General features: G+C 38.0%; 3 protein-coding genes and 1 pseudogene across 4 annotated transcripts; 2 read left to right on the top strand and 2 right to left on the bottom strand.

Moving 5' to 3' along the window:
• The first annotated feature begins 1,080 nt into the window (after positions 1 to 1,080).
• On the top strand, positions 1,081 to 3,522 carry LOC121780657 (annotated as a pseudogene).
• A 2,061-nt stretch (positions 3,523 to 5,583) lies between these two features.
• LOC121780660 lies at positions 5,584 to 6,499 on the bottom strand. The gene has a single exon (XM_042178277.1). The coding sequence runs from the start codon at positions 6,436 to 6,438 to the stop codon at positions 5,815 to 5,817; it is 624 nt and encodes a 207-aa protein (XP_042034211.1). The 5' UTR covers positions 6,439 to 6,499; the 3' UTR covers positions 5,584 to 5,814.
• A 12,222-nt stretch (positions 6,500 to 18,721) lies between these two features.
• On the top strand, positions 18,722 to 20,292 carry LOC121780661 (cytochrome b5-like). Of its 2 annotated transcripts, none has more exons than XM_042178279.1 (4): positions 18,722 to 18,826; positions 18,960 to 19,061; positions 19,738 to 19,804; positions 19,884 to 20,292. In XM_042178279.1, exons 2-4 carry the CDS (start codon positions 18,975 to 18,977, stop codon positions 20,141 to 20,143), a joined length of 414 nt encoding a protein of 137 aa, XP_042034213.1. In that variant the 5' UTR covers positions 18,722 to 18,826; positions 18,960 to 18,974; the 3' UTR covers positions 20,144 to 20,292. The 2 variants fall into 2 exon arrangements, with proteins under 2 accessions (XP_042034213.1, XP_042034212.1); XM_042178278.1 differs by having other exon boundaries at positions 18,776 to 18,826; positions 18,949 to 19,061.
• Positions 20,293 to 20,345: 53 nt separating this feature from the next.
• Positions 20,346 to 24,846, bottom strand: LOC121780658 (rab GTPase-activating protein 22-like). Its single transcript, XM_042178276.1, has 5 exons — positions 24,184 to 24,846; positions 22,861 to 22,996; positions 22,655 to 22,704; positions 22,172 to 22,225; positions 20,346 to 21,852 (listed from the first exon to the last, which is right to left on the bottom strand). Exons 1-5 carry the CDS (start codon positions 24,357 to 24,359, stop codon positions 20,616 to 20,618), a joined length of 1,653 nt encoding a protein of 550 aa, XP_042034210.1. The 5' UTR covers positions 24,360 to 24,846; the 3' UTR covers positions 20,346 to 20,615.
• Positions 24,847 to 25,956: the final 1,110 nt, after the last annotated feature.

Here is a 25,956-nt window from a genome sequence, read left to right as displayed (position 1 = left end):
CTAGTCAATAATATTTTAACGTATTGCTCTAAAATCCACCGTAGCAATAATCTTGTGATCATTTGAATATGGTGTGGTCACGTGCATAAATAAATTGGACTATAATTTCAATTAATTTAATCTTCAACTAGGAGTATAAATTTGTGATGACATGAATGAATGAAGGACAAAACATTTCTCTCCTCAAAAATACATATAGTACTTAGTAAAAATGAACGACATTTATAATCTATAATTTGATTAAATTTTATAATGATTTCATTCACGTGGCATTTCCACGTCAACAACAGACACATTTAGCTCGTGCTAACAATGGGTAAGAAAACGTTTTGCACGCTCCATATATATAAACGACAATTTCGCACTGAAATCTATATGTATTTGAACAGAAATCGTTATGCATGTTCTCATAACTAATTTTTCACTGTTTGGATCCTCAAAACCGCTTAGAAACTATCATTTTTTATGTCATTATTACAACATAATCCTTAAATATCGAATCCATCAAACTCAATTCTCTTTATTTAGAGCTAAGTCTATCTAGTACTATTTCTACTGAATTTGTACTAGCTGAAAGCTTCGAATTCAGGTTGGTTTGTGGAAATTCGTACAATTTTTACATTCAAATGATCATTTTTGTATTTATTCACATTGATTTCTTGATTACAGTAGAAGGAAAAAAGCAGTCTTTTTCTTGCAAATCCAATTTTTACATGCAAATGATCATTTTTGTATTAATTCATGTTGAATTCTTGAGTTCTTGATTATGATAGATTAAAAAAAACAGTCTTTTTCTTGCAAAACGAATTTTTATATGCAAATGATCATTTTTGTATTTTTCATGTTGAATTCTTGAGTTTTTTATTATGATAGAAGAAAAAAACAGTCATTTTCTTGCAAAACCAATTATTGATCATTTTTCCATTTATTCATGTTGAATTCTTGAGTTCTTGATTATGATAGAAGTAAAAAACCAGTCTTTTTTCTTGCAAAACCAGTTTTATTTCTATATATCTTTCATTTAATGTTGATTGCCATTTGTTGTTAAACAAAAACTTAACTTATTTCAGTTTTTAATTGTGATTTTGGTTGAAAAGTGAAAAATGGAGAATGGTGAAAAAGGTGAAAACACAGAGATTGAGACTCTGAGTTTGGATGAAAATGATGAGCTGCCGGATGACATGAAGAGGATTCCGCCGTGGAAAAAACAGATCACTATTCGAGGAATGATTGCTGGTTTATTCATCGGAACAATTTACAGTGTCGTGTTGATGAAACTCAATCTCTCAATCGGGATAGTGCCAAACCTCAACGTGTCAGCTGCGCTTCTTGCATTCGTCTTCATCCGAACATGGACTAAACTTCTCGAGAAATCCAATTTCACCACCACACCGTTCACTAGGCAGGAGAACACGGTGATCCAGACGTGTGCAGTCGCTTGCTATGGCCTCTCTTACGGAGGTTTGCAGCATCTTGGAACAATGCCTTTTTTCTTTTGAACATTTGATTTTGTGTTTAATTCATATGCTATGTTTTTTTTGGCATTAGGTGGCTTTGCATCCTTCCTGTTGTCATTAAGTAGGAAGATATACGAGCAGGCGGGAGTCGATACAGAGGGGAATTCGCCTACAAACCTCAAAGAGCCCGAGCTTGATTGGATGATGGGATTCTTGTTTGTGGTTAGCTTTGTTGGGCTAGTAGCATTGGTTCCTCTGAGAAAGGTATTATGTAAAATTTCAACTTTGGAAGAAAAAATGATCATCTAAATATTTTGGCATTTTGATGTTGTGACAGATGATTATCATAGACTACAAACTGCCCTACCCCAGTGGAACTGCAACTGCTCTTCTCATCAATGGATTCCACACTCCCAAAGGAGACAAGATGGCCAAGTAGGCCTTCTCTCCTCTTTTCTTGCCATAGACTACGACCCGTGTGTGTGTGCGTTTTAGATAGATGGCTTTCGATTTCACTCAGGAAACAGGTTCGTGGCTTCGTGAAGTTCTCCTCCTTCAGCTTCGTGTGGAGCTTCTTCCAGTGGTTCTACTCGGGGGGCGAGCACTGCAGATTTGCCAACTTCCCGACGTTCGGGTTGAGAGCGTGGAAGCAAACGTACGGTACAAACTTCACCTTTTTCGGTCTCAAGAGTTTGTGTCTGGAAACTAGTTTGAAACGTTGAGATTTCGACAGATTTTTCTTCGACTTCTGCATGACCTATGTTGGGGCCGGAATGATCTGTTCGTACCTAGTGAACGTGTCGTTGCTTCTCGGAGCAGTCTTGTCGTGGGACGTAATGTGGCCGGTTGATAGGCCGGCGCAAGGAGGATTGGTTCCCCAAAGACATCAAAGAAAGTAGCATGAAGAGTCTGAATGGTTACAAAGTATGTATCTATGTACTAACTTGTTATTTTCCGTTTGCTAAGGTAGAGTTTTATTTATGAGTTATTTGACCTAAAATGTGTGTTCTTATCCTATTTCACAGGTATTCCTTTCAATCTCTCTAATTCTTGGTGATGGCCTCTACAACTTCGTTAAGACATTGTTCTTCACGTTCCGCAGCGGACCGTGATGACAGAGTCGGACGACAAGGACCAATCCGCAGCCGATGTTCGGAGGAACGAGGTTTACAAGAGGGAGAGCATTCCGCTTTGGGTGTCCTGTTCCGGCATTTTTTTGTCGGTCTTCTCAGTCATAATAATCCCAATCATGTTCCCTCAGCTCAAGTGGTACCACATAGCCATCGTGTACGTCTTCGCGCCGTCTCTGAGCTTCTGCAACGCCTACGAGACCGGCCTAACGGACATGAACATGTCGTTTAATTACGGCAAGGTCGCCCTGTTTGTCCTCGCGGCACTTGGCGGGGAGGAGAATGGCGTAGTTGCCGGGCTGATCGGGTGCGGTTTAGTGAAGTCGATGGTCTCTATATCGTCGGACCTAATGCAAGACATGAAAACCGGGCATCTAACGCTGACCTCCCCGCGCGCGATGCTGCTCAGCCAGGCGGTCGGGACAGCCATCGGGTGCGTGGTGGCGCCACTCACGTTCTTCATCTTCTACAAGGCGTTCGACGTGGGGAGCCCGAATAGCACCTACAAGGCGCCCTACGCGCTACAAGGCGCCCTACGCGCTCATATATCGAAACATGGCGATTCTTGGCGTGGAGGGCTTCTCCTCTCTGCCTCGCCATTGCTTGCGGCTGTGCTACGGGTTTTTTGGGTTCGCCGTGTTGGCAAACCTGGTGAGGGACGCGGCACCGGCGCGGCTCGGGAGATTCGTGCCTCTCCCGATGGCCATGGCGGTGCCGTTCCTCGTTGGGGCGTCGTTTGCCATCGACATGTGTATAGGGAGCTTGGGGGTGTATGTTTGGAATAGAATAGATAGGAAGCTGGATTGATGGTTCCTGCAGTTGCATCAGGTTTGATTTGTGGTGATGGGTTGTGGATTTTGCCTTCTTGTATTCTTGCTTTGGCAAAGATTAATCCACCAATTTGTATGAGTTTCTTTCCTGGGAAAACATCATGACTCATTTAGGATTGTTAGGTGATAGTTTTGTAGTAGCAAGATGAGTGTAATAAATATATTTTAGAATATGAAATTCTTTTTAGTTATTTTTGCCATTTGTATATAAAATCATTTGAATCACCGTAAGTTTTTTAAAATTCTAAATTGAGTAAACCAACTCGTGTATCATATTTGTACATCTACGCTGATCAACTCGTGGCCAAAACCATATATTTTTCTTTTTGAGATATGATGTTCAAAGTAAAAAGATATGATGTTCAAAGTGACATATTTCTAAAAGGAGAAATACCATTCTCTTACTTTATAAATCCTACACTATCACCAAACAACACTGCATAGAATCAGGCGCTAAAATCTATGCAGCGCTAAAAAGAGTGTTTTACTTTGATTGAGACAAAGAGTGGATAAGATTAATTTAACATACACATTCCATGATGCAGAGTGGAAAATTGATATTAAGAAACCACACTATCAATGGTGAGATACCCACAACCATGTGCAAGAAAAAATTCTAAGACACATAGAATCTTTCAATTTTAAAAATCAAGCCACTGTTAAGTGCTTCAATTTTGCTCACAGAAAATATCCTAATAACACATGAGTAGTGTATAGCACATAAGAAAATAGAATGTAATTTAAACAAATTATTATGATTATGCATTGGTTTTATTTACAACACTCTCACTAGGTGGAATATACCTAAGTCTAAAATCCATCGACGGATGATGGACGATTCACTCGGTGTAGCATCTCAAAGACCCGAACACCCAAACGAGGACACGACACCATGAAACGTCGTGTCCTCCCACTCGTGGCATCAACTCACCAATGATGCCTCTCAGTGTAGCACTGAGAATCTCAGATTCATGCATATCCATAAATGTCTTTTTCAACCTACTAATATTCTTATACATGTTGGAAAGGAGACAAAGAGAGGCTAAGATGTGATTGGAAAAGGCAAATTAGAGTCAAACTCAAGATATCAAAACAGAAAAGTATCTTATTTCATACCTAAGAATAGCAACCACAAATAAATGCTATGTACAGCATTTTATATGTTGAATTGGCTCTTATCTCTCCCCATAGATAAGCTTTACCTCAACTGATTTCAAAATTTGAAGCAAGGAGCCACAAGTACACACGATAGAACCCAATTCTTGACAGAAAAAACACAGTTCACCTTCTGATTTCAATTACTATTATTCGAAAAACCAGAAGAGGGGGGACAAATTCTACGATACAGAGAATTTGGAGATACCTTTGAGATCGAGGGTGATGATCTGAACCTTATAGTTCAGACTGGTGACATAGTTGGCAGTTGGCACGAACTTGTGCTCTGCTAGGAAAATGATGAACATGTATAGCAGGACTAGGATAAGACGAGATTGTAGTGTGCGTTTCTTTATCATTTCAATGATAATACTGAAACATAAGCTAACTGAACGGAAATGAGATGCCTTCAATCATCATCAAATACCATAGCCAGTCGTGTTATTTACTTTCGCCTTAATCTGAAGCATGGGCCTTCTTTGATAGGCGGAGATATATGTTACAGATGATCAACACAACACCATTTATAATAGAAAACCAAATCATCTCCAAAACTAATGAGGAATCGGTTAGCGATCCTATTCTATAGAAACCACAGCAACTCATCAAGGAAACAAAAAAACCAAAAAATTCAAAATTAAATTTACTATTCTCAAATAACCATGCTTCTCAAAGTGAGGTGGAGAGCTTACCAGCACAATTTAAGCTCTTCTTGCAACGACAAACGCACCATGAAACATCTCCACAGCCATCAGTTTGCTTTCAAGAATTTAGTGCAGGCGTTTCCCATCACAAACATAGCAAATATCCATGGATAAAACACATTCAAGAGCATTACAAAACTGCTCAAACCTTCAATTCTACTACCACTATTTAACTATACAAGAGATTTTCCTAATATGAATGGTGAATTTGAAGGCTAAGTGGTTAAACATCAAACTAATGGTTAAAGGATCATCCTCCTACAAAATCACAATCCATTTAAACAATAAATCAGTACAATTACAGAGATAAACAAAAATCCAATAACATAATCATGATAATTTAAATAATAATCCAATAATCTCTCAACAGTACTAAGCTGTATTAGCTAAAAAGAGGCTGTAGTTATTTCCCCAACACGAACATGTTCATAGCATTCATAATATATAAATAAATTACAAATTACAACAGAAATTCATCGTCAAAATCGTAGCTAATAATTTAATTTAGCTTATTTTCGTTCAATTTTCCCCCCAAATTTCAATCGATAAAACCTGTTTCCTGAAACACAGCGTTGCGGACGCGGCGCAGATCCCGCCCCTTGAGCGTCCTCCCGGCGCCTTCAAACACCGAGAACGTCACGTGCGACCTCGCCACGATCACGTGCGGAGGCACAATCTCCTCCTCCTGTTCCTCCTCGTCATCGCCGTCGTCCTCCGCCTCGTCGATCCCGTCGAAATCGGCGTTTCCGCATCTGCGGCGGAGCTCCTTCGGCCACTGCGGCACATTCATCGGCGCCGATTGGTGGAGCCTCGACGGAGGATTGGGAATCTCCTCCTTCCTCGACGCCGGCGCGAGCATCACGGTGGATTTGCGGCGGATGAGGTGGCGGTGGTCGTCGGAGAGGGCGGCGGAGAGGCCGGAGGATGCCGGATTGAAATTGTGGCGGCGGTGGTGGTGGATTTGGTGGTGCTGCGGCGGCGGAGGAGGGGTAGCGTCGGGGGAGACGGAGACGGAGAAGGACCAGACGACGTCGCTTTCGTGGAGCTCGAGCGGGTCGGATTCGGGTGGGGTGGAGAAGCCGAGGAAGCGGAGAGTGGAGGGAGAGGAGGGGTTGCCGGTGGACATGGCGGTTGACCGTCTGTCTTCCAACAACTCCTCCATTGCTGCCTCAACAATGATTATTTCTCTCTTTCTTCTCACTGTCTCTCTTTTTATACTCTTTTCATTTTCAAATATGGGATCATTTTATTAAATGAGAATACACTCTGAAAAAATAAAATTAAATAATGATCACTCTTTTTTTATTATTTTCATTTTTTTTTATAGAATTTCTCATTTTTCATTCTGCTTTCCTACTACTTTATTCATTTTTATCCCATTCCTATTTATTATTTCTGTATCAAACAGAGACTATATTTTATTTACGAGATAATTGTCATTTGAATCGTAACTTTTTCTTGATTTTTACTCGATCTCATAATTTTTAAAACTGAAATATAAAATTGCAACTTTTTAATATATCATAATTATCCTGTGATAATTGAGATTGAAACTAATGTACTGTGAAATAGTAATAAAATTGCATTGTTTTAGATATATTAAGATAATGATGACATTTAACAAAAAAATAATGTCATTATGTTGGTATACTTGATTTTATTATGTTAACATTAGACTTGAATGTTATTGGATGATTGCTTAGAATAATACTATTAATTTATATTTAAATTTTAAGAATTATATAATTAATCAGATATTAATGAAAAGTTATGATTCTCTTTTATTTATTTAAGTACTACTAGTAGTACTAAAAAACTATTGTTACATCATCTTAAAGTTATGATTCTTTTTATTTATTTAAGTACTGTCAAAAAAAGTGTTGTTGCATCATCTTGGGCATCATTATATGTGTATATATATATTGGTGCCGTCAAATAATAATTATAAATTTATAATACGAAGATAGTTGTTGTGTCCATTATATTTTAATCTTGAAATACTACTACTATATAATTTTGGTTTTGAATAATAGTGTGTGAGGCTGTGATTGAAATAGGGGAATCATGAAAGTGATGTGAGAGGAATTGTTAGGTTGGTTATTGGCCACCTCAAGAGATCGCAATCTTCTCATATCTTTTATAAATCGTTTTCATGTATTTATACAACTTTTTATATAATATGTTCAAATTGTAACATTCATATATGCACACACTCATACATATTGAACATTCAAATTATCGACCTATTGTTCTTATCAATTGAAACATCTATAACCATTTACGCTAAATTCAAACCTATTTTTTCAATTCTATCACATCAAACAGTAATTCTACTCCAACCATTTACACGAAACCAAAACCCAAAATAATATTCCATATTCACCTATTTCTTTTTACTTTTTCAATCTTACCTACATATTTATTTAAATTACACATTAACCCCATAATAATTTATATAAATTAATTATCATATTCTTTAATCTATTTTCTTATAGTATTAAATTTAAAAATATAATACTATATATAATATCACAAATTATACAAAATAAATAATTAATACTAATGATTTATATAAAATAAAATTAATGTTGTTTGACTTTTTAACTAAATAATAGATGAAAGAATAATTAAACTTAAACTAAATACTACAAATACTTAACCTTGAATAAATACTCAAATATAAATTTAAAATTCAAATATATTTTAAAAAATCCTAATTATATAAACTCAAAACTCTAAATTCGTATAGTGTTAAAATAGTTAATTAGTACTACTAAACATAACCAAATATCAATATTAGCAATTAACTATCTTAATCTTTTACTAATTATTTAGATTATCATAATTAAATTGAGGCCCACAACTGTCAAGCCCATATAGATACACCTTAATAAAATAATTACATAGTCTCCATCGTCTTCTTCATACGAAGAAATACAGAACCAGTCGTCTATCTCTCTACGGTTCTTGTTTCCGCCATTTCCTCTTCATCAGGCCACATGCATGTTTCTTCCCCCAATAAATACTTAAATAAGAAGGGGTGTTGCAATTTTTCACAAATTATGCAGTAGCTACAGTGCTATCGCATATTTGGGTATCTACTGTTCAAAAAATGCAAAAACGAGGGATTTGAGATGCGTTTTGGTGTATGGTTAGGGCTGTTTTTTACTGGAAAAATGGGTTTTCCAGTATGGTTGGAGTTGCCCTCAACTTGATCCTGAAATCATCCCGACCCATTTATTTAATTGTTGAAGATATCTTTTTTGGTAACAAATTGCACAAATATGTTTATTAATATTTGAAGAAGGAAGGAAGTGCGTGAGATGTCCAGCGGCCCTTATTCGGCCCAATTGTATACGGGCTGGCCCATGTTCACTGGCATTTATATAAAATAAAATAAAAAAATATTATTTGAAATTTCAATGTGTGGGTTAAACCAGTATTAAAATTTACAAGGGTCTAATAACCAAGAAAGACGAAACATGTGCATGCCTTTAGGATTTTAATCAGAGTTATTTTCGTTAATTAAATCAACATGTAATTAATTATTGTCATAAATACTAAAAGGTGGATCATAATGTAACACCCCGACTTTTCTAATCTTTTTATAGTTCTCAAAAGTGCGTTGAATTTTTTTTTTTGTTTGAGAGCCAGTTTCTTTCCACCTTCAATTCTTGTAGGAAAATAATATATATTTCGGGCCTATAACAATTATTCTTTTTCTGCCCCAATTTATTTATTTTTCCAAGTCCAATTCCCTTTTGAAACTATATTTCGAAGCCCAATTTTTTGAGAAGCCTAATCAAGATTATAAACGCATGAGATATTCCTCCACTCAAATCTGTTACCAAGAAATCTGGCCATGATCTGCGGTGAAAAATGTGACGTGAATTTGAGAAGAGTAAAATGGTTTGTTGTGTACTTTTCAAAATGGGTTAAGACTCATTTTGGCATTTGGGCTACTGTACTAATTTTTTATTTGGTCCTAGAGTAATTTAATTAGTTGGGCTGTCCGTTTAATTGTTTGGACTGGAGCTTTTAAGAGATCTTTGGTCGAATGAGATAAAGAGAAAGAACGAAGGGCCGAATTAAATCATGAGCTTTTCACGCACGTTTTTTGAGAATGGAACGAAAAGAGAAGAGAAGCATGAACTCAAGGAAAGGATTTTTCCACGGACAAAACTGAAGTCAAAGTAAGGAATTCAAATTTAGAAAATTAAACGAACAGGGTGGGCTTTTCGAACTAAAGTATTTTCAAGAGCTTTCGACTTGACATATCGGTTTGAGCATCATTTTAAGTGACGAGATGTCTTTTAAGTGTGCTTGGAATTATTAATTTTATTCCATGGTGATGTGATATATGTGCTTACAGTGAAAGTGATTGTCATATGTTGCAATGTACTCCCTCCGTCTCACGTTATTTGAGGCGTTTCTTTTCGGCACCACATTTAAGAAAGTTATGTTTAGCTAGTTAAATAAAGATAAAATAAAGCAGATAAGAGAATAAAGTAAGAGAGAGGAGAAAGAGTAAATAAAAGAAATAATAAAGTAAGTGAAATTAAATGTTCTGTTTTTAGCCAAAAAGTGAAATGACTCAAGTAACTTGGGACATCCCAAAATGGAATACGACTTAAGTAACTTGGGACGGGGGGAGTATAACTTTTTGAGTGGTTGTGAATTGCTCGACTTGGTTGTTATGATGTGATATGACGCTCGACCTTGACAAAGTATGTTTTGTGTTTCAAATACGTTTTATGAGAAAGATAAAGTTTGCAAAGGTTATGTCATCCCATGTTTTATTTTGAGAAATGTCTATCTGTTTGTTTAGCAAAGGAAGTGTATCTACTAGACCTATTACAATCGAATTCGGGTCTGACTATGGAGTGAGTCCCAAATCAGGCTAGTGTACACCGATGGGGATCGTGAGCGGTCTTTTGGGTCGTCCGTTCTAGTGATCGAGTTTGTGGCCACGATCTCGTTTCACGAGATGTTGTTGTTGATGGGCTAAGGAGGAGAGTGACCCTACTATACCAGACAATGGTAATCGAATTCGGGTCCTAGCAAGGGTGCGTCCTTACTCGGACTTGTGTACATGATGAGGACTGTGAGTCATCGAACGGGTTGGCCAGTTTTCATGCCCGTGGAAAGTGGTCATCTTACACGACACCCTAAAGAACAGATGTGATAGTTTCTTAAACAACTCGAGGAGAAATGATCGTGTTTTTGAAATGATGTGGAAAAGGACTTGATGAGTCGAAAGTTTGTGCTTATTGTAATAATGGAGTGCTCATTTCAGTTGGAAGAAGCTCGGCTAGAAAGGAGTTCGGTAAGCTCGGCTTACCGAGCTGGAACTAGCCTGGAACTAGCCGAGAAGAAGAAGAAGAAGGCAGAAGTCGGTAAGCTCAGCGGTAAGGAAGCTCGGTATGGAAGCTCGGTATGGAAGCTCGGCGTTGAGCTGGAATGAGCCGAGAAGGAAGAGTTCGGTTGTAAACCGAGAAGGAGTTCGGTTGTAAGCCGAGGAAGGAGTTCGGTATTGAGCCGAAGAAGGAGTTCGGTCTTGAACCGAGAAGGTAGAAGCAACCTAGCCGAACTAGCCGTTGGAGCAGCAGTTAGTTAGCTGAGATGTAGCGGTTATTCTTCCTGCTTTCTTGATTCTTCTTGTAGTTAGTTAGTAGCAGTTGCTACGTGATTATGGAGCTTTAAATAGCTCACCGTGTATGTAGTTTAGAGTAGAGTTTAATCAATAAAGAGTTTTCCAGTTTTCTCTCCAAGATTATCATCTTCAATACTCAAAGTGTGAGTGTGTGTGTTTTCTGCATTGTGTGATCTCATACAACAGTGAGTGTGTGTGTGATCTGTTTGAGTGTGTGAAAGCCTTGTGTGCGTAAATCCCAACAAGTGGCGCCGTCTGTGGGAAAGGGATATTGAAGCTGATTTGCAGAGGATCAAACGGTTTCAGAGATGGCAGCAAGGCTTGATGCAGAGAAGTTCACAGGCAAGAATGATTATGGCCCGTGGAAGATGAAGATGAAGGCGATCTTAATTCAACAAGGCTTGGCGGCAGTTCTTGCAAAACCAGATGAGAAAGGAAAGGCTCCAGTGCTTGATGAAAAAGCTCAGGCAAAGATGGAGGAGATGCAGCTCAAGGCACATTCTGCAGTGATTCTGTGCCTTGGAGATAAGGTCTTGAGGGAAGTTCAAGAAGCCAAGACTGCGGTGGAGATCTTGGACAAGTTAGATGAAGTTTACTTGGCCAAATCCTTGGCTAACCGGCTGTATCTCAAGAAGAGGCTGTATGCCTATAGTTTTTCTGGAGATAGGTCCATCATTGAGCAGCTAGAGGAGTTCAACAAGATCATTGATGACCTGGGATCTGTTGATGTCAAGATCTCAGATGAGGATAAGGCCATTCTCACATTGAATGCCTTGCCTAGCTCGTATGACCAGCTAAGTGATGCAATTATCTATGGAAGAGATAAACCTATCACCTATGCAGAAGTCTATTCAGCCTTGATGGCCAAAGAACTCCAGAAGACAGCCAACAGAGGCTCTGCAAGCTCCAATGTTCAAGCTGCAGAGGCCTTGAATGTGAAGAAGTTCAAGAAGCAGAACTTCAAGAAGAAGTTTGAGGGCCCTAAACCCTCAAGTTCAGATGCTCAGAAGGAAACCAGAGCTTGCTATTGGTGCAAGAAACCTGGACATTTGAAGAAAGATTGTCATGCATGGAAGAGAAAGATGGCCTCAGAGGGACACAATCAATCTGATTGTGTGGAGAGTGCTGATCCCCCGGCTCAACTCATGAATATCAGTGATAGTGGGGTCAGTCATAGGTGGATTATGGACTCGGGGTGCAGCTTCCATATGTGCCCCAATAGAAGCTGGTTTCATGATCTTCAAGAAGCATCGGGTACGGTTGTTCTTGGTAATAACCACATTTGTCAGATCAAAGGAATAGGGAAGGTAAAGCTAAGCCTACAAGATGGCTCTATAAAGATCCTAACTGGGGTGAGGTATATTCCAGAAGTAAAGAGGAACCTCATCTCATTGGGAATGCTGGAACAGAAAGGGTTCACCATATTGATGAGTCAAGGAAAATTGTTTGTGAAATCTGGAGATGCAGTAATGATGGAGGCTGACAGAGAGCATATTCTCTATTATCTGAAGGCTAAGGCTGTTGATGGAGAAAGCAATGCAGTGTCAGATGATTCCATAATGCTATGGCACAAGAGATTGGGCCACCCAGCCGAAGGAAGCTTGAAAGAACTCATCAAGAAGGGTCTGATCTCTGGAGATTTCAACAAGATGGACCCCTGTGAGCAATGTATACTTGGAAAGGCTAAGAAGGCACCCTATCCTACAGGTATTCACTCTTCTACAGCCCCTTTAGACTACATACATAGTGATCTTTGGGGGCCTTCACCGGTGTGTTCAATTGGTGGAGGAAAGTATTATCTAGCTATCATTGATGACTATACAAGGAAGTTGTGGGTATATACTCTTAAAGAAAAATCTGAAACACTCACAAAGTTCAAGATATGGTGTAAGGAGGTTGAGCTAGAGAAGGGTAGAAGTGTTAAATGCTTAAGGACAGACAATGGCCTAGAGTTCTTGTCTGCTGAGTTTGATCTGTTTTGTAAAGAGAAGGGTATGAAGAGGCACCGGACTGTTCCTGGTAATCCTCAGCAAAATGGTGTTGTGGAGAGGATGAATAGGACAATCCTAGAGAGGGTGAGGTGCTTACTTCTTGGGTCTGGTTTGAGCAGCAGATTCTGGGGTGAGGCTGTGTATACAGCAGCCTATCTCATCAATAAATGCCCATCTACTGCCCTGAAATCTGAAACTCCTGATTACATGTGGTATGGAGCTCACAGTGACTACTCAAAATACAAGGTGTTTGGGTGTGCAGCCTATGCTCATGCTAGGCAAAGTAAGCTTGAAGCTAGGGCTCTGAAATGTATCTTGCTGGGGTATCAGAGAGGTGTTAAGGGGTATAGGCTCTGGTGTATTGAGCCCGGTAAGCAGAAGGTCTTGGTGAGTAGGGATGTGGTGTTCTTGGAGGATCAGATGCCATTCCTGAAAGATAAGCCGGACTCCAATGAAGATGAGGGTGATTTCTTCAAGGTGGAGCCTGTGGGGGTTGGCCTAGGAGCAGGTGGAGTTATTGACTCAGGGAGTGAGTCTGATTCAGATAAAGAAGCGGCTCCAACTCAGGGCAACCAGGCTGGTGAGTCTATATCAGACTCTATCAGAGACTATCAGCTTGCAAGGGACAGAGTTAGAAGAGAAACAAGGCCACCAACAAAGTTCTCTGATGTTGTGTATTATGCTCTGTGTGCTGCTGAAGGTATTGATGGTGCAGATCCACTCACATATAAAGAAGCTATGCAGAGTAAAGATAGAGAAAGATGGATTGAAGCCATGAATGAGGAAATAGAGTCTTTACTCAAGAACAAAACATGGATTTTGGTGGACAAATCCAAGCTGAATACAGATGGAAAGGAGAGGAAGCTGATCAGTTGCAAGTGGTTGTTTAAAAAGAAGGTAGAAACCACTGATAAAGACAGAATCAGGTTCAAGGCAAGGCTGGTGGCTAGAGGCTTTACACAGCAGGAGGGAATCGATTTCAATGAAGTGTTTGCACCTGTTGTGAAGCACACTTCGATTAGGATTCTATTGGCTGTGGTGAATCAGCTTGACTGGGAGCTACAACAGCTTGATGTGAAGACAGCCTTCCTCAATGGAGATCTAGAGGAAACTATCTTCATGGAACAGCCAGAAGGCTATGTGAAGATTGGAGAAGAAGGCAAGGTGTGCCTGTTACAGAAAAGTCTTTATGGACTTAAGCAAAGTCCTAGACAGTGGAATAAGAAGTTTGATGCACAGATGAAGAAGATTGGCTTCTCCAAGTCAGAATATGATGATTGCATCTACATCAAGAAGGCAGGCAAGACTCCCATTGCCTACCTATTACTCTATGTGGATGATATGCTACTTGCAGGGCCTTCTATGACAGAAATTCAGAAAGTTAAACAAGATCTGAAGTCAAGCTTTGAAATGAAGGATCTAGGAGAGTCAAGGAAGATCCTAGGCATACATATTCAGAGAGATAGAGGCTGCAAGAAGCTATGGATGCTGCAAACTGACTATATTGAGAAAGTTTTGCAGAGATTCAAAATGGAAAATGCAAAAGCTGCATCAACTCCTCTGTCCCAGAGTTTTAAGCTATCAAAGGAACAAGCCCCTAAAACTAAGCAAGAGGCTGATGAGATGGAGGCTATCCCTTATGCTAGTGTGGTTGGAAGTGTTATGTACACTATGATTTGTACAAGACCAGATTTGGCTCATGCTATCTCAGTGACTAGCAGATACATGGCAGACCCGGGGAAGGAGCATTGGAATGCTCTTAAGTGGATATTGAGGTACATGAAGTCAACTAAGGACTGGGGGATTGTGTTCAATGGCTGGGAAGGTGAATCTGAGAAGGTTGTGCAGGGCTATTGTGATGCAGACTATGCTGCAAACCTGGACAACAGAAAGTCCCAAACAGGTTATCTTTTCACCATGTTTGGAACTGTAATCAGCTGGAAGTCAGGGTTGCAAAGTGTTGTTGCTCTCTCAACAACAGAATCAGAATATATAGCTCTCACTGCAGCTGTACAGGAGAGTTTTTGGATTCAGGGAGTGATTTCTGACTTTGGTTTTGACCAAAAGACAATGGTGATTCATTGTGACAGCAGCTCAGCTATGTGCTTGGCTAAACATCCGGGTTTTCATGAAAGGAGCAAGCACATAGACATAAAGTTGCATTTCATTAGAGATGAGATTGAAAAGGGGAGAGTGAAGGTGATTAAGATTAACACCTTGCACAATCCGGCTGACATGCTAACGAAGTCTCTAGGTAGAGACAAGTTTGATCATTGCAAGAAATTGATCAATGTTTGTGCAAGAACTGAGATGAGCCCTCAGGTGGAGAATTGTAATAATGGAGTGCTCATTTCAGTTGGAAGAAGCTCGGCTAGAAAGGAGTTCGGTAAGCTCGGCTTACCGATCTGGAACTAGCCTGGAACTAGCCGAGAAGAAGAAGAAGAAGGCAGAAGTCGGTAAGCTCAGCGGTAAGGAAGCTCGGTATGGAAGCTCGGTATGGAAGCTCGGCGTTGAGCTGGAATGAGCCGAGAAGGAAGAGTTCGGTTGTAAACCGAGAAGGAGTTCGGTTGTAAGCCGAGGAAGGAGTTCGGTATTGAGCCGAAGAAGGAGTTCGGTCTTGAACCGAGAAGGTAGAAGCAACCTAGCCGAACTAGCCGTTGGAGCAGCAGTTAGTTAGCTGAGATGTAGCGGTTATTCTTCCTGCTTTCTTGATTCTTCTTGTAGTTAGTTAGTAGCAGTTGCTACGTGATTATGGAGCTTTAAATAGCTCACCGTGTATGTAGTTTAGAGTAGAGTTTAATCAATAAAGAGTTTTCCAGTTTTCTCTCCAAGATTATCATCTTCAATACTCAAAGTGTGAGTGTGTGTGTTTTCTGCATTGTGTGATCTCATACAACAGTGAGTGTGTGTGTGATCTGTTTGAGTGTGTGAAAGCCTTGTGTGCGTAAATCCCAACACTTATAAAATGTTTTTAGTGTCTCTCGGCATTTTAAAGTAAAACCCGAGACTCACTCAATGGTGGCATGGCATAAGTGTGTTTATTAAAATGGTTTGGCATTAGTTCACTGAATAAATCAAGCACTCAGCTTTACATGTGTTTTCTACATGTGCAGGTTGAGCCGTGACGAGCGCGGTGGGTGTTGAGCATGAAAGTGAAGAAGATATCAAATAAAAGATTCTAAATATATTATATCTTCAAACATAATACTATTCTTCTCTCGAATGCTTCCACTAAACAATATTTCTTTTGAGTTCAAGTATTGTTGAGATAGTATTCATTTTGAGTTGTTGATTGTCGAAATGATACTCTGATTTTATTCGGCTTTTTTCAACTATTTCGAGCTATGGTCGAGTTGTATTGTTTTCCCATTTCTTTCCCACTTCTTTAACCGAATATTATAGTCACTTTGACTTGATAAATTCGGACTTAGTGGGTTGTTCGAAAGCTCTAAAAATGGACTCTAGTAGCATTGGGCAAACGACTCAACTCAATATTTTAGTCGGTGGTTTGAGAGCTCTAAAATTGCCTCCAGTAGCACTGGACAGACTACTCAACTCAATTTATAAGTTACGTTTGCCTGAAAAAATAGGAATGGATCGTGTAAAATTGATACTAGTATGCTTAAGTATTTGTTTATATGAGATCATGATTTTCAAATTTATTTATTTTATGTGTAACATATGTCTTTTCTGATTGAATATCGTGTGTCACGTTGATTGTCCGATGCCAAACTAAAAACAAGTTGAATTCAGCAAACTAAGTAACTAACACATTTTATTACATACATTTGTGTATCTTGATTTGTCACGTAACGTAAGCACTTCAAGCTACCTTTGTACACGTCTCTCGTACTCCCTTCGTCCCTCTGTAGTAGAAGCGTTTCATTTTCAGCGCTTGTTTTGAAAAAATAATTAAAATAGAGAAAATGTAAAATAAGTGAAAAAATAATATAGAGAAGACTCTTAACTATATTATTCTCTTTTTTACTTTACGTTTTTTACACTTTATCTATTTATTATAATTTTTTCAAAACAAGTGCTGAAAATGAAACGCTTCTACTACAGATGGGACAGAGGGAGTACTTAATATTTACTTTAAAAAAGCGTAACCAATGATAATGTCTAAATAAATCATGTAGAAAATTACCTCGCAATAAATGAAATTAAAATTGTAGGGCATTTCAGAGGTTTTTTTTAAAAAAAAAAACTCATATACTATAGAAAGGAAGAAATTACACCTGATGTCAAGAGGACTCGAACTCGTCACCCCATACAATAGTGTCTAAGCTCCTTGCATCAAGATGGTTTCATACTTTCATTTCATTCACAATTGGGACAAACTTGACTTTTTTTTGCTCTTTGATTTTTTTTATTTTGCAATAGTTTTTCTAACCAATCAAATTGTTGGATTAATTTATTCGTGTTAAATTTCAAGTTTTCAACCTAGTTATTGGTTAACAACACGAATTTACGTATACACCCTCACATTTCTCATTTTCTAGTAAATAATGGTTTTTTAAAAGGCATAATTTACAAATTATTGTATCAAAACATCTTCTTCATTTATTTAACATACCAAGCGCTTATCAGTGTTAACTTATTTAACCATTCAAAACATATAGTTATAATTTAACATACTAGTACAATTTTAACTAATCGAACTTATCGCAACCTAAATATATAAAATATGATGAAAATATAAATAAAATGATAAATGAAGCCCTCTTAAATGCTGTCTATGTTTAATTACTTCACACATAGCCTCATTGCATGCCTCCTACCACCACATTGTAGAATCTTTTCCCACCATCACAATATATTAGTATTTGGTAGAATTTGCACAGTATTCAGCTTTTTATTTATTCTCTCTTTTATAGGGTGAAGACATAATTTTTTTTACAATATTAAAAAATTAAAAAGTCATCTTAATATGCTAATTTCAAAAAGTCTAGCTAGTCATTGTGTTTCTTCCTAGGTGTTTGGCTCTAGTAATGTCCCCTGACGACCAGTGAAATAGAATGTGTTTATTTGTCTATATCTTAATTCGAAATGGAGCAAGCTCGAGAGTGGAGAATCCTTCCGTTTTCGTTCACTCGGATTTCTTCCATTTTATCAATTTTGTAACATGTAATCAAATTTTCTTCTCATAATGTTTTCCAACAATTCTATCTCGTCTAATGTGAAGTGATATCATTTGATGGTGAGGTGGAAGAAATTCTCAATAATAATCCTCATATTGTCCAACACCAAATTATATAAACTAAAATATAGTAAATCAAATATTTCCGAATTTTCTGCCTACATTTATTAAATGGCATTAGAAAAAACTAGGCCGATCAACTCAATTAGTTAATGATACAAACGAGAACTGGCATTAGTTTGGCTAATATAATTATAAATTTATAATACTCTCATATTCACGTTTACTTGTCTTATATTCTTGTCACACATTTTAAGAAATAATACTATTTAAAAAGGTAATTTATTAAGTATGTCTAATTTAATATATTATTTTTATAATAATAAAATGGAGATCGAATATGTAGAATTCATTTCCTAAAATTTATAAAAGATAAATAAGATAATTCTTCACATACTGAGTAAAAAAGAAAATATGAGATACTTATTCATCGTTAATCCAATTTTCATAAATCAATATTTTAAATAAATAAACCATGACAATTAATCAGCTGTGACGCAATAAGCCAATTCCGTTTAAGTTGAATCAAGTTAGAAGTTTCTAGAGAGCCTCCTAAATGTGAATATTCAAAAAGTTTTGGGGCCAATTGTCAAATTCCGCACAACCATATAACCACCATCGATGATTTCAATACTAAACAGTCATTTTTCTCAAGCTGCTGTGGGAGAGAGTCAATCCCGGCAGTTGGTCAAACCTTCTCTCTCGAGTAAGCTCCTCTCTTTCGATTTCATTCTGAGATTCCTTCGTTTTTTCTGCGTAATTGCTTCGGATCTTCGGTTTCCTTGTCTGCTGTGTGCTGATCGCGGAGAATTTGATTTTGATTGCGAGATTTTCTGCAGCTGCGTGAGGAAACAATGGCGTCCGGTGCGAAAGTTCACGTGTTTGAGGAAGTTGTGAAGCACAATAAGACTAAGGATTGTTGGCTTGTTATCAGTGGAAAGGTTCGATTAAGTTTTTTCAGGAAAAAGATATTGGATTCATTTCCGAAGTTCATTCTCGTTATTAATTTCTTCTTAATTTTATCAATGAAACTCTGTTTTCCGAATTTTATTAGTTTTGACCGTTGATTAATTGGGTGATGCTTTCGGTTTTCACCTTTCATACGATGAATGATGCTATCGTGAATAACTACGTAGAGAAATTGGTCAATTGAGCTCTTTTTAGTTTGCTCGGGCTGATAATATGTGAAGTTGTTTTGTTGATTTTTTTAATTCAATATAAATCGTGTTGGTGAAGGAGTGAAAATTTTGTGAGAGGTGCTCGATTTTTTTCTGGATGATCTGGAAATGTGTTGTTACTACTATGTAGATTTGATACTGTATATGCATAATCATAATATGATGTCAAACTATACTTGCTTAGTTTATCGGTTGTGGTATTTTTAGCTGTCAAGTAATTTAGAGAGGGAGAGGGAGAGAGAGCAAAGTTGAGTTTGGTTGTGTGTGTGTGTGTGTGTGTGTGAATGAGAGAGTGAGAGGGGGGAGGAAGATTGTTTACAGTGATTTCAATTTTGTAATCTTAATTTTGTTTATACTCTATTACGGTAATCTGAAATCTGATAAATTGTTGAGTTTTTGGTTGCATAATTATTCTAGTTAATGCTGATTCGATATGCAGGTTTATGATGTGACTCCATTCATGGATGATCATCCTGGAGGTGATGAAGTTCTACTAGCAGCTACAGGTAATCTAATCTTTCCACAGCAACGTATCGTTCTCATGAAATACAAAGATCGGTTCTTGAAGTTATTGGTGCATTACAGGTAAAGACGCAACCAATGACTTCGAGGATGTTGGGCACAGCGATGCAGCTCGCGAGATGATGGACCAGTACTACATCGGGGAGATAGACCCGGCAACAGTTCCCTTGAAACGCACTTACCCCCCTCCGTCCGAACACATTGCTTACAATGCGAACAAGACATCTGATTTCGGGATCAAGATCTTGCAGTTCCTCGTGCCTCTCTTGATTTTGGGTTTGGCCTTTGCTGTCCGACATTACACCAAAGAGAAGTTGTCTTAAGCGACATACCTTTACTTCTTAGCTCCTCTTGCCTGAGGAGGATGTGAACTTTAATATACACTCTGTATTTCAGTTGAATATTTTTGAGTCTGTTGAATGTGTTTTTTTACAATGAATAAATTCAATCTCAATTGAATATATTTTGCAAATTCAATCTCAATTGAATATATTTTGCAAATTCACACTTTTGCTGCAAAAAACGTTTGATATTAGTAACTCATTGTTCACAAAATGAAATAAGCTTCAGCTGAAAATTTTCAAGTGTAGAGGTACAGAATTACAGATGGAATCAAAGATTTCTAATTGGAATCCTATAACAAAAGACCTAAGAGCAGCTGTAGCAGCCCCGTTGCTTACGAGCTTTGCTACTTTCACCCGAAACAAGTACCAAGTTTGCGGTTTTCCAAGAAACGACTAACGGAAAAATTCTTCAACGATAGACTTTGCGATAATTAGGGTATAAGTTACATACTCAGGAAGTCTCTATCTTGTCATGGAGGTTGACGACCAGGTGGTGCGCATCATCCAGAAGCTTCCACACATCGAGATGCCCGGCCATGGAATTGCACTCCCTTAGAATCTCGTCCATGCTGCTGTATTTCTCTACGATTTGCTTCCTCCTTTGAAGGACAGAGGCTGCAATAGCATAGAGCAAAAGATCATCAGTTGGAGGGGCCCGCTGCCTAATCCTGCTCCAAGCTGACTTCCCGATACCAGCCCTGATGGCAACCTGATCGGCCCACACAACTTCCCAGAGGCATAGAGTTTGCTCAAAAGTTAGTTCCCTTCTAAAGAGCACGACCACCATCCTGTATACGAAGAAGCAGTCCTCAGCCTGGAGTTCTTCTAAATGCCTGTAGAGGTGAGAGTCCTTGTACTTAATGATTTTAGAGACAATGTTCAGCTGCCTTCTGATTCCCACTTCATCGAGTCGAAAATTGTGACGAGCCTTCTTCATGAAACCCACAAAGCACCAGAAAGCTTCGTGGTCCTCTGTCATCACAGCTATTATGGGAGAAAGTAGATCACTCATCCCCTGGCAATAGCCGATTTCAGGATCATAAAGTGCATAAGCTTCAAGAATGGCTACCAAACGAGAAGCATGGTAGATCCTGCTAGGAATGAGGTGGTCGTAATCCTTCAGCCTCACTGCCTCAGCAGCACGTCCGGCTTTTGCATCTGTTACTGTGGCCTGTGTCGGGGAGTATGATATCCAATCCTCATTGGCCCGGATAGCATCTAAGCGGATGATTCGCTGCCAGGTAGCATAATCCTCCCTACTGAAGGGTTGAGACTGAACATCCGTGCTTGAAGGAGACGAATCCTCCTTTGAGGACAGGTCGTTTTCAGGGGCCTGGTCCTGTGTGCTTTCTGTAAAATCGAAAGTTTGACTCAATTCAGGATCATCTGAGGATTCAGAATCTGAGGACGAATCGGAGAGGATGGAATCTATAATTCTTTTTGAACCCTCATATCCATCCATAATTGAGCTGGTGGCACAGAATTCATCCTCATTATTATCGAATGCTTCCTCACTCGAAAGGGATTGCCTGGCACTCACCACCTCTTCAGAGCCAGGAGAATCAATCCCTTCAGTGATACTTCCATCACCTGTATTACTTGTTTCACCATTTTCACTTAACTTAGAAGGTTCACTAACATGCTTAAGGAGTCGGCGAGACTGCCTACGCAGTTTCTCATATTCCTTTCTGCATATAGTAACAGAGCCACTAAAAGGTTATTTCAAAATAAATGTGAAGCCAAACTCGTCAACTTAAAATTTAAACATATAAATGGAGTGGAGATTAGGAAAAAAAAGAAAGATAAGAAAGAAAAGGGAAGATTTGAGGATAGATAGAAAAACAAAAAAAAGGGAAGAAAAGGGAAGATTTGAGCATGCTAACTTAACATGGCATGTCTTATCTTCCTTGTCTTATTTCACTGGCATGTATGAATTTATGCCAAGGTACTGAGGTAGTAGTGGTATTTCAAGGGTTAATAAATGAGAGCTCGTGTTTGTGACTCTACCTGTTCTGGGCTTTAGTAGTATCTCTTTCTTCTTTGGTACTTCTCAGGCCATAGCTGCAGAAAGATTTCAAGATCGTTATTACTAAGCCATATACATATTCTTGAAGTATATGTTGATAACAGAGAAACGCTAACCCTCAACAAGGGGAACTAAGGTTGGTACGTCTTAAAGATTAAAGTTAAGGACTTGATGACAGAAACATTGTTGAACCAAAAGAGGAAGCTGACGACTTATATTCAGGGACGTGAATAATCAAAATGGGATTATTACAAGCAAACACAAACATCAAGAAGCAAAAGGGTTTTGTTAAACACTAACTGTAACCTGACCAATTCTTATTTCCTCATCTAATTACATCATAAGAATTTCTTAGCAAGGTTATATCTTAGAAACTGAAGAAACTAAACTATTGATGAGGTGTTAATACACAAGAAAGAAACGAAAAAAAAATTTTTGACATTCACATAGCATATTCAACTTACACTCCAAGAAGAAATGGCCAAACCTCTCCCCTGATACTAGGATCAACACCCTGAAAGCAAAGTATAAAATCAAATTCAAGCAGTTCCCGAGTACAACAATAAAGTCATTAAATGTGAACTTCGGCAAGCAGCAATTCAGAAGGAATAATTCCAAGTACTAAAAGAAGGAAAATGGGAATTCGCAGCTGTATGAAATTACAACTCACTCCGCTTCGAACTTTCTTCAGGAATTTAACTCCATTGTCACGTAGTTTTCCATCAGGAGTGAAAAGACTTCTCCACTGCTGAGGTGAGAGTATATGTTTCCTTTTTCTCCGGGACCATGGGGATTTGAGGCGACCACTGAAAATGAGCAATAGTGCTATTTATTCATTTGATAAATGGGAGACAATGTTATTAAATCAAAAGAGTAACAGTTTCCCATGTCACGAGATTATTAGGCACAATCATGTTTGGTACCATTAGTGCAAAACTTAGTAATTATCACTTGAATATCGCCCCAAAGAAAGAATTAGATATGAAAAGAAAAACATTATCAAGTTTCATAATTTAATAGTCAAAGACAACAAGCTGATATTAGAACAAAGTTGCTAACTCAAGTATTCACAACAAAATTCACATTCAAATTCCAAAACTATTTAAAGGAGTATATTCAGCAGATCCTAATTTTCCACTAATATAAGCAACCAAATAGCTAGCCAAGTTGCAAGAAAGGTTCTTCATCTTGCATCCTAGTATATAGCCAAAATGAGAAACACAATGATATAACACTTACAGCCATGTAAAAATCAGATAAATTAACACCATGAAATATGTGAAAGATAGCTAGTGTGTTCAAATTATCAAGATAAATTGGATATTTGTGGCTGCATACGAAATCTCCCACCAGACATTCCCAGTCTATAAAGCATGACTTGATAGAAAATATGTAATCTTGCTCAAGACTTCAAAGAAAATTCATAGAAACATGATGTAAAGCCTCGGCAAAAGCAGGTCAATCTACACTTTCCGCATAAGGAGAGATATTATTTCTCATATTCATAGATGGACTAAACTACACACGTAAACCTAGGGACTAATTCCCACAAAATCTCAAAGTTGCTAATTCCAGAAGTCCAGCGTAGGTGACCTTCAATAGATTTACACTTTAATTCACAAAATCCAATATTAAGGGCAAGAATGAGTCTTTCCATTAATCAAGCACTAGATATTCAACACCAACGATCTTTCAAAGTATTTTGACTAGCAAATCAAAAAAGAAACTGTATTCCATATGACCAAGTCAAATCAACATAACTCTTACACATCGATTCCTACCAACTAAACTAACTGAAGCGCACTCCTACGGCAGCCAAAAGGATAGTTCTGCGCCGAGCTGGAAAGAAACGGCGGATTGAACTCAAAGAGTATAGGGAAACAGGTATGATATTTGAAGTAAAAACTCAAGATCTGAACTTAAGATTAGAAAAACAGCCAATTACAAAACACTTTGAGAGAGTTTAATTTAGAGAGAGAAAGAAGAGACTCACCGATCAGACGAGGAAGAAGAAGAACAAGAGGCTGGTGATGAATTTGAGGAAGCTACTATGTACAGAACCGATCTCAAATGAATCCACGACGAAGACGGCGGAGACGACGACGCATTCGAAGACGACGACGGCGGCGAAGATTTTGACGAAGTCTGACTTCGTCTCAGAGCTCTCATCTATGAACACTTTATCACTAAATTTTTCCCCGATTTTTTTTTCCTTTCTGCCTAACTAATTAAATTAAGTCTCCCTAGGGTTACAACACCGGATTTCTCAATCCGTCGCAGATTCCTCCGCTTTCTCTTCACCTAGTAGTGTAGAACACTGCGGCGGCTAACGCACGCGGTGATGGCGAGGGTCTCGCCGCCGCATCCGTCCAGAATCCGCCGCTGACGACACACTTGCCGATTCTGCTCCCGATTGCTTGGAACGAAGCGGCGGCGGCGGCGGCGGCGGCGAGCATAGGGCGGAGGGGCGAAAACACGAATCTGAGCTTGGGAAGAAGCAAGGAGCCTTGTTGATTATCCAACATCAACCAAATGAATACACCAGCAACTGCTTTAATGTCTCCTTTTTTAATTTTTTTTTCTGTTTTTGTTTGCCTTGCTTTCCTTTTTTCACTTTTTGGTATAGATTTTCTCTCTCTAGAGTTTTGGATTGAGAGATCAGAGTATACTGATTGAAGACTTTCTCTCCTCCGATATTTATACGAGCTCGGTTTCGGATGACTGAAACGACGACGTCTGGGAGTGTCGTTTTTAATTTTATTATTTATGTGAACTTATTTACTGATTCACTGAATAACTATTCAAATTCGATTTGCTATTCTCTTAATTAATTAAAATATTAAAAGTTGGTAACAAAATATACGAGTTATAATTAGTTCAAAAAAATATTAAATACACATTTGCGCAAAATGAAGTTGATCGACAATCAAAATTTAAATAGTTACATGAATATACATTTGACTGTCAAGAAAACTTCGGTGATGAATTTATTGTATTGAAAAATATTGATTACATCATTATTTTGACATATTTCTTGCTTATCTCATTGATTAAAATCTGATGGCAAATTATGTACAATTTGAAAGCTAAAATACTTTAGCTTAGTCTTATACTACTATTTCACTATATTTTTCATAATAAAATCAATAGTCTTTATGTGTGACATAGAAATTTGCAAAAATAATGGATTTCGTTTTCACACCATACACGATTTCCTCAAATATAAATAAATGGATCGATTAAGAAAAATGTTAAAGTGATGATAATTGATTATTTTTAAAAAATTACATGATTAACTAAAATTTGATAAAATTATGTAATATTTTCCAACAATTTACCAATATTTAAATATACTGCTAGTTAACCGCAATCAATTGACTATTATCACTATAATCTAAATGAGGATTAATATATCTTCAAATGTGATTTCATAACTAGCAAACTTTAATTTAAAAAAATATTTAGTGAATAAAATCTGATTAGAACGTCTGCACGCATATATATATATATATATATATGGGTCATGATAATCTACAAACCCTCTATAATACAAACTATACAAACTTTAGTCGTTGACATTGTTGACATTCTCCAAGTGACATAATTTGTATTAGGCGTTGACATTGACATTCCCCCAGTGACATAATTTGTATTAGGCGTTGACATTCCTCCAGTGACAGAATTTGTATTAGGTGTTGACATTGACATATGAATCTCATTGCTAACCGTTGATTACTTACCAGGAATGTGTAGGATTAAAGTTTGT

The sequence above is a fragment of the Salvia splendens genome, chromosome 20 (genome assembly GCF_004379255.2).
Source record: "Salvia splendens isolate huo1 chromosome 20, SspV2, whole genome shotgun sequence".
Classification (NCBI taxonomy): domain Eukaryota; kingdom Viridiplantae; phylum Streptophyta; class Magnoliopsida; order Lamiales; family Lamiaceae; genus Salvia; species Salvia splendens.
This window is presented reverse-complemented; position numbering and strand designations above follow the sequence as displayed.